This window comes from Crocuta crocuta, unplaced genomic scaffold (assembly GCF_008692635.1).
Source record: "Crocuta crocuta isolate KB4526 unplaced genomic scaffold, BGI_CrCroc_1.0 scaffold89, whole genome shotgun sequence".
In the NCBI taxonomy this organism is placed as follows: Eukaryota; Metazoa; Chordata; class Mammalia; order Carnivora; family Hyaenidae; genus Crocuta; species Crocuta crocuta.
Genome location: NW_027551559.1, coordinates 3,884,910 through 3,894,095, shown reverse-complemented (window position 1 = coordinate 3,894,095; position 9,186 = coordinate 3,884,910). Strand labels below are relative to the sequence as shown.

The 9,186-nt window shown below is 49.5% G+C and overlaps 1 protein-coding gene across 2 annotated transcripts in view; it reads right to left on the bottom strand.

The window, feature by feature from the left end:
• Positions 1-4,673: 4,673 nt before the first annotated feature.
• ATPSCKMT (ATP synthase c subunit lysine N-methyltransferase) overlaps positions 4,674-9,186 on the bottom strand; it is a 19,098-nt gene continuing 14,585 nt past the window's right edge. For both annotated transcript variants that reach the window (XM_077749421.1, XM_077749420.1), the window contains exon 5: positions 4,674-6,014. In XM_077749421.1, the coding sequence (XP_077605547.1) occupies positions 5,850-6,014 (165 nt within the window). In that variant the 3' untranslated portion in view covers positions 4,674-5,849. The remainder of the gene's footprint in view (positions 6,015-9,186) is intronic.

The window sequence follows — 9,186 nt, the reverse complement described above, 5'->3', positions numbered from 1 at the left end:
CCTCTGCTACTCACACTCTCTCTCCATCTCTCAGAAATGAATAAATGCTAAATAACTTAAAAAAAAAAAAAAGAACTTGGGAGACATAGCTGTGCTCTCTGCAGCTAACATCTCTGGGGCCAAATAGACTGCAACCTTCTCTGAGCATCGGCTCTTCTCTGCTGCGGTTCACTAGCTTCTCTGAGATTTCAACATTTCGACCACCTCCGTTTCGTACACCAGACTAAAGAGCCGCCCGTGGCCTCGAGCCGGGGAAAGGCTACGTTGTGTCCGGAGGCGTGTGACACGCCATCACCACTGAAGGTGCTCTGGTCCTCACTGTGCTCGGCCGGAAAGGCTCCGGCAGGCCTGCCAGGACTGTGAAACTCACGGTCATGTGAGGCCATTTGACGACCCCGCACCTGCTGGCCGCTGGATTCCTTCTACAACATCTCCCCCCGGTGGCTGGTCGGCCCTCCGCTCCACCAGCTCCAGTGACGAGAAACTCTGTCCAGAGGCCACGCATCCTAAGTTGGAACGACTTTATCCAAACTGTGCCTGAGACTGAGCAGCAGCCTCACGTCCCTCTGGCACTGGCTGGGGTGACCCGAGTCAACATCTCAGAGCCAGTTAGGACGGGAGACTCCGTGGTGCCGTGTGCGGGTGTGACTGAGCCAGCTGACCACAGCTCCCTCTGGTGACAAGAGAAAGGAAACGAGCTGGTGCCTCCCAAAAGGTGCCAACAGGGTGACTTCCAGGCTCAGAGCCACTGGCACNGTCCCTCTGGCACTGGCTGGGGTGACCCGAGTCAACATCTCAGAGCCAGTTAGGACGGGAGACTCCGTGGTGCCGTGTGCGGGTGTGACTGAGCCAGCTGACCACAGCTCCCTCTGGTGACAAGAGAAAGGAAACGAGCTGGTGCCTCCTCCCAAAAGGTGCCAACAGGGTGACTTCCAGGCTCAGAGCCGCTGGCATGCAGTCAGGCCCCTGATCGCTCTTCCTTTCTTCTGCCGCGTGACGAGGCTTCGGACACCGGGAAGGCCTGTCCCGTTTCCTCCGAGCGCCCCCTCATCCCGGGGAAACGGCCTCTTTAACTGCGCCTCATAGGACCCGTTTCCAAGACCCTCTACCCTCTAGAACTCATTTCCACTTCTCACGGCGGCTTGTTTCTCTCTCTCTAGTTTTGTTTCATCATCCACGTTAGTTTAGGGACAAACGGGGCCAGACGCGTCCTCCGAGAGCCAGGAAGGGAGAGGCACAGAGGAGACCCCTCACAGGGAAGCCTGCCCTGGAGATGGTGCCAGCCATACCCCCTGACGGTCGTCCAGAGACGGTCCGATGGAACTTCGGGACTCCGCCAACCAGCCTTGACCATTATGTTGGTGGGGAGGTTCCCCGCTCCTCCGGGCTGGCCCCGGGGGGAATACTCTTCAAGCTCAGCTCCCTTCCCTTCCAGGTCAAGGACGTGATGGCTGGAGCGGGGATGAGTCTGAACAGTGTGGGGCGGTGGCTCTTCTCGGTAGCCAGCCCATGTCTCACCAGCTCAGGCCGCTGCCCCATCACCCCCGACGGGGGCATTTCAACAGTAAGCATTTCTTCCTCTCAGCTGTGGAGGCTCAGACGTCTAAGATCACGGGCCTGCAGACTCGGGGTCTGGTGAGAAGCTGCGTCCAGGTTCACAGCCGCCATCTGCCCGAGCTGCTTGAGGTCACTGCTTTGGGGCACCAGCCCCACTCGAGGGGACTCCACTCTTGGGACCGAAGCATCTCCAGAGGCGCCCCTTCCTCAACCATCACATGGGGGGCCAGGATCTCAACCCAAGGACACACACAGGCCATCCACACCACAGCTCCTTCGCTGCGCAACCCCACCTGCCGAGAGGTCAGTCTGAGGTGTCTCCTTCTCCTCCCCTAAGTCCTCTCTGATCCTGAGCAATTATCTTTCCCCCTACAGAGTGCACCTCGTGCAGGGGTGTGGCTCTGCTGTTACTCAGCCCTGGCCGCATCCCCAAGAACAGGATGCTCGCCTGGGAAGACACTTGTCAACTGTGAAAGCTGGGTCCAAGTTCAGAGCCCTCCTGACCTGGCACAGCTCCCCAGGCAACCCTCTGGGCGTGCCACGCTGCATACCCTGGGGCCCCCTCACCCCGGTTCAGCCTCACACCATCCCGTCCCCATCAGGCAGCACATGGCACAAATACTGCCTCCCCCACAGGAGAGCAACAACTTCCCTTAAGGGTTTGTCACTTCCCTTAAGACGTCCTCAAGTCGGGGGCACGCCTTGGTGGCTGTCGGTTGAGCGTCCAACTTCAGCTCAGGTCATGATCTCACGGTTGGTGGGTTCCAGCCCTAAATCAGGCTCTGTGCTGACAGCTCAGAGCCTGGAGCCTGCTTCGATTCTGTCTCCCTCTCTCTCTGCCCCTCTCCTGCTTGTACTCTGTCCCTACCTCTCTCAAAAATAGATGAACATTAAAATAAATAAACAAGTAAGTAAAAAGACATCCTGAAGTTGGAGCCTCCGGATCAGTTCAGCAACTCAGCAGTGTCATCAAAGACCAGGAGTCTGTCCCCCTTTCTGCCCCGCCAGCCTCAGCACCCCGCTTTCATCTCCGCTTTCCCCCGGTGGCGGTAAAACAGCTGATAGCGCTGCAGGTGTGAGCGCTCCGTGCAGCCCTTCCGCGGCCGGGAAGGTTGCGCTCGCCTCCAGCGCCTCCTCCGTTAGCAGCAAAACCCTTCCCTGAGCTCCCGGCAGATGCCCCTTCAGAGCCCACTGGCAGGAATGGATCACCTGCCCAGGGCCCACCGCCCACCCTGACGTCCGATGCACTGGGGGCTCTACTCCCAGGAAAGAGGGGAGACGGCTGGGGGTGCCAGGGTATCTGCACACCACGGCCGGCCTACTGGCGTCCCCTGCTCCCGGACGGGTGGCCCGGCTCAGGGATCTGCAGGCTTCGGTGCCTGGCCAGGTGAGCAACGCTCCGCCACGGCCCGGGGGACCCCAGGGAATCTAGGAAGCACGCGTTACAGCGCGAGCTCGGGGGACTCCTGCGCTGCAGAACATGTTTCTTTTATGCCCTGGGCCACCAGGGAAAGTACTCTGCCAGAGGCCTTGTCCCCTGCTACGTGGTCTGAATGTCAGGAATCCTGCGTTTTTTCCGTTTGGCTGTAACTTGTCATGGCGTATGCCATCTCTCAGCGACGGTGGGCGCAGTGCGTCCGGAAGGGCCTCGATCTTCCTATCTCGGATCCCCATACTCTTGGTGGAGCTTGGGGAAGGCGAGGGCTTAACCCTGGAGCCATGCTTCGGGAGAGAGAGACATTCAGCGGGAAGGCGCTCGAGCCACTGACCCATGTGTCAAAGGGACCTCCAGGTCTGGTCACAATGGCTCATTAGGCTGCGTCACCCCGAAGCCCTATTTCTATTCGTGTTTGGTTGTTGTTGTTGTTTTAACTTTACATTTTCTCAAGCTAGCACTCATCCCTGATTTCAATCGGTCAGACATCTCCAAATCCTACTTTTGATATCAAACGTAATAGCTCTCACTCTCTGCCTTGTGTTGTATGCAAATTCCATATCCTCAGTCCAGGAACCGATAAAAACTCAAAGCAGCCAGTCAGAGAAGCCACAATAACCCCCGTAAGAAAATCCTTACAGCTCTCTTCTAGGTTCCTCAAATGCACAATGTAAAAAAAATCAATTAAAGGAGCTTACAAACTTCACGAATGCCAATACTTCCATGAATCAGTCCATTGTATTCTGAGGTTGCAAGCCCAGACACCATCTAATTCTTGGGAAGATGAACCAGAAACCCAAAAAAAGCAAGTTATATATGTCTTTGCAGATTCTTGGTGCCTCCAAGAATCTGCCAGGAGCAGGTCTAGAAAATTACTGAATTTATCCAGGTTCCACAAGCCCTGCCTCCGCCCGTCACACCTGCCTGGCCAGGAGCCATGATGGTCCCTCTCCAAGCGTGCCCGGCCCAGCTATAGAGCTAGTCAGAGTGACAGGCAGGGGCACACACCAAACCACACTCCGTCGTAGAGAATTTGCTCTTCAAAAAGAAATCGGGGGCTACTGGGGAGGGACGGACAGTGGCAGCCAAAAATCTGACGGGCCCCCACGACCGTCACGCTGTTTACTTCTTTCAGAGATCTTCACACACGCTAACACTCACTTCCGTAATCGTCTCACTTCTGAATACACAGTCCATAAAATTAGGGGTCCTGCGTGTCTATCGGCACCAAATCAGAAAAGCTTATTACACAGTAGACAGTATTTGCTGAATGAATTAATGAGTCCCCAGCTGCTTCTCATTTAAATGAAAATTCTCAAACTGATCATATTTTCATGAGTTTAGTTAAAAATACAAACCATCTCATTTTACCAAACCTCCACAGGGGAGCCTGGGTGGCTCAGTTAAGCATCTGACTGGCTCAGGTCACCATCTCATGGTTTGTGAGTTTGAGCACCACGTTGGGCTCAGTGCTGACAGCTCAGAGCCTGGAGCCTGCTTCAGATTCTGTCTCCCTCTCTCTTTGCCCCTCCCCTGCTCACGCTCTGTGTGTGTGTGTCTCTCTCTCAAAAATAAAAATAAACATTAAAAAAACCCCAAAAAAACCCATAATGACACAGTTTGGCATTTGCGTTACAGGTACAGGTATATGATAGGAAGCGCAACTCTTTTCTGTGATACATGGGGATTATTCGAGCTGCCGTTTAATATAATAACTTTTCAGATATAAGAAGGTGGTCTATTCACATTCAGAGGTTTTCCTTAATTTGTCTTCATCTAAATCAGTCAGGTCTCTTCTTAGAAACGAGAATACTAAACAAGCAGCTACTTTCATAAGATAAAGACGTGAGTAGCAAAAATAATCTGTAACTTCTGTGAATAAACCTTTCTTTAGTATCTGGAATAACAAATACCACTTACAGACCAAAGACTTGGTGTCATGAGTTGTACAAAAAGAGTCCCCTGTTCGGGCACCATCATGCCGACAGCTGCTCAGGGCACTCGGGAAAGCAAGGCTACAGGAGGCCACGCGACCGGCGCAAGGCAGGTACTGAGCAGGGATGCGATCCTGGGTGTGGCGGCGGCCAAGCTCACGACGGCCTATGTTGTTCCCACCAACTCCGCTGCATCGGGCATGGCCTCCGACCTCACTTCCTCACACCCGAGACCCCACTGGTGGCAGCTACAAGCACGTTGCGACATGCAAGGCTGCCGACCACAGACACGAAACACCGTCAACCGGAAGGTACGTCATGACATCAGAAATGTTCGGATGTGTGTGTCTACACACACAATCACACACACACATGCATCTCAGATCTAAGAAGACACAGGAAGCCACCGGGCTTGGAACAAATTATTCCTGAGCAGTTATAAAACACGAGGGCCTAAGTCCTTAAGAACATTAACTTTGCCATGAAGTACAGAAAAGAAAGACAAACGTTCAGTATAAATAAGTCAGAGGAAACTGCAAATACTTGCTACTACAGAGCCTCTTTAAAAAGCATTTCTGTTCATCTCTGGCATTAAATCCTACTTTTTACAACGTGAGGAGTTGTCCCCATCTTTCCCGCCCATCGATGCTGACTGTCACTTATCCATATTTTCATACATCTGAGCGCATGGAAAGGAAGGCCACTTTTTGAATATGTTGTGGAAGGGACTTTAAATCTACCTGCTGTTCTGAACTTCTGTTTGTTTTCCAGAAGTTAAGCAAAGTAATGGTTTTTCATTCCACACCGTAGAAAAATACTCTTTGCTGAAGACACAGCCGTACATCTCTACCAAACCGAAGACACCATCCCTCGGGAAACCACTCTCTGTAAAGTCTACGTTCGCACAACCAACTGGAAGGTCTTCAGGGCCTCCTGCCTCGCAGCGTGCGCAGGTCGTACGCCCACACGGTGTCCACCCCCTCCCCGGTGACGTGGTCTGGGGTCCAGCGAGGGAAAGGGAACCGGCAAGCAATGACCCTGGCGTCATCTTTCAGTTCAAGCTCAAGTTTCTCCTCCAAGCGCGGCATCTGTGCAGAACGACAGTCATTATGTCAGTTAAGCAAGCAGGCGGAGGAAGAGATTCCCAAATGCCCTTGTGGAGTTGAGGGCCCGAAAATACCCGTGCAGAAATTAGCAGCTGTAGGAAAGATCACCATTATCCATCGATCCATTAAGTTACGGAAGTCACATTAGCAACAGTTACAAGAACATCTTCAGTCAAACAATCAATCAAAAAATCTGCCGTTTTTAGCAGAGGTGACAGATTTCCTACCTAAAACCAGGACGCGACACTCGTTAAAATGAGAAGCAGCTTTAAATTATTTGCCCATCTAGCATTTCAGTCCACCTTGTCTCAACTATTTAACACATTTTCCTACGTTTTTTAACATCTCTGAAATCAAGATACACCTTACAATGGACGTAATCTTAGAATTACGATCGGCAGTATTTTTTCTTTCTCAATAGCAATGGGGCATCTTAAAATTAACAGCATCCAGATTCAGTGAAATGTGGTATTTTGAAATAAGACCGTCAAAAAATATACTCACTCTGCCAACTTGAAATATAATGAAATATTTCATAATTCTTCAAAGAGGTATCTACAATACACTGATAATTTTGTGATAGTCAACATGATTTCAAAAAAGTAAAATCCTTATTTATCATTTTTAGATCCTTTTATTACCAATCCACCTGCTGAAAACACTGCCATCATAATTAAAAGGGCAAATTAACAATCGCATAAAAATTTATCTTCAGATCCTACCAGCTTTACCTCCTAAAAACATTTTTTCCGCTTTCTTCTTTTAATTTGTTATTTTGAAGAAGTTTCAAATTTACAGAACAGTTGCAGGAATAGAACAAAGGATTCCTGTACTTCTTACCCGGCTTCACCAATTTTTAATACTCTGTCATATTTGTTCTCTCCGATCTGCCCTCTTCCTCTACGAATACTCTTCCTAAAGCGTTTGAGGACAGGCTGCATACAACATGCTCCTTTATTCCTTGATGCCTCAGTGTTTTCTAAGACATAAGCCCAGCTCAGTTACCAAATTCAGGAAATTTAAGATTGTATTCCAGTAATAATAATTCCAATCGCATTCCAATGTTGCCTAATGTCCCAACAACGTCCTTTATAGGCTCTTCCTCATGACGTCATATGGTATTTGGCTAGAATGTCTCCTTAGTCTACTTCACTCTGGAGCAGCCCTGCGACCTTCCTTTGTCGCTCATGACATTGTTAAGAACACAGGCCTGTGATCCCCCGGGGGCGCTCCCCCTGGATCTTCTGATGTGTGCCCATGACGGCCGAGCCCGAGCATCTCTGGCAAAGTCCCACAAGCAGGGGCGGTGAGCTTCTCAGGGCCCCACAGTCAGGCCCCCATGAGGACCATCTGCCCTGAGAGTGATGTCACGACCCAGTGTCTCCATAGTGGGGTCGCTAATTTTCCTTTATAATGAGTAATGTGTCAGACGTAGCGTGAAACGATGTGAGTATCTGCCACTCACCGAGCTGTCCCTCACCAGATGGAGCCCTCTTGATGGTTCTGGCCTGAGTTAATTTTCACTGGAAGGTTGCAAAGTGGCCAGTTGCTAATTACATCACTCCTTTCAGTCTGACAGCATTCTACCGCAAGGAAGGACTCTCCCTTCTTGTCTACCTGCCTCCCTATCGCCCTAAGTACACGCTCCTGGATTCCTGTCTCATTCAGCGGGTCCTAACCCGTTCTCACCCTTGTTTCCTCTGATGCTCTGACTGCCCCCGTCCGGCCACCGGGAGCCTCCTCAAGTTGGCTTCTCTCGCCTTTGGATGTGCCCCCAACAAATATTCTGAAGGCTTACTTCCTTAGACTTGGGATCAACAAAACTCCAGGCTTTTGTTACCGATCCCCAACTCAGCCCTCAGGTCAGCCACCCCTCAAACATTCCTGGTTCCTCTAAACGGGAAATAATATCTCAAAACCAAGACCTGAGCAAAACGAATCCCTTTAAAACCAACCAAATAAATCAAGACAAACAAATCAACAGCGCTCTATAAAAACTATATTCCTGACCTATATCTTTAAAAAGTGGCTTGGGGAAAGTCCTCTGCATGGCCTATGGCTACAGAGAACCAAGATCCTAATTCTTCATTACAATTAATTCCAAGATAACATAGAATAAATTCCATTAGGGACGGGATATTTCTACTCTTTTAACAGCCAGTAAAAGATTTCCTTAAAAAAAAAAAAGAAAAGAAAAAGTTTTGTTCATTGAGGGAAAAATTAAATCAGCACAGAATGAAACAATATGTATGTTTCCAAAATAGCAAAGGTTTCTTATGGTAATTTTGTTCATAAAAAGAATAATTGTAAACTTATTCGTGTCACCATTATTCTTTTCTCTTTTACGGTTTCTTTTATTTCCCAATGACTGTCATATGCTAAGTCAAGATACAGCCACAAATGAAAGGCGCTATTTCAATCACAAGAAATTAACTGGCTAAATTACACATAAATATGCAATGAGCCTGGGTCTTTAGATCACTCACAGAGAGAGGCAGTGATGTGTCGTGTGTGTCTAATGGAATTCACAATTATTCATACAATTACAGGCTTCAAAGTGACACAAACTCATCATATTCTCCTTACATCTTCAAAACTTTAGGCCCAACAGAAGACATGAACAGACTCCTCCAAAGAGGACATCCAGATGGCCAACAGACACATGAAACGATGCTCAGCATCCCTCCTCATCAGGAAAATACAAATCAAAACCACACTGAGATACCACCTCACGCCGGTCAGTGGCTAAAATGAGCAAATCAGAGAACTCTAGATGCTGGCGAGGATGTGGAGAAACAGGCACACTCCTACACTGTTGGTGGGAATGTAAACTGGTGCAGCCCCTCTGGAAAACAGTGTGGTGGTTCCTGAAATAATTAACAGTAAAACTCCCCTAGGACCCAGCAATAGCACTGCTAGGAATTTACCCGAGGGACACAGGAGTGCTTATGCATAGGAGCACATGTACCCCAACGTTCATAGCAGCACTCTCCACAATAGCTAAAACATGGAAAGAGCCTAAGTGTCCATCAACGGACGCATGGATCAAGAAGATGTGGTTTATCTATACCATGGAATACTACATGGCAATGAGAAAGAATGAAATCTGGCCACGTATAGCAACATGGAGGGACCTTGAGGGTGTTATGCTGAG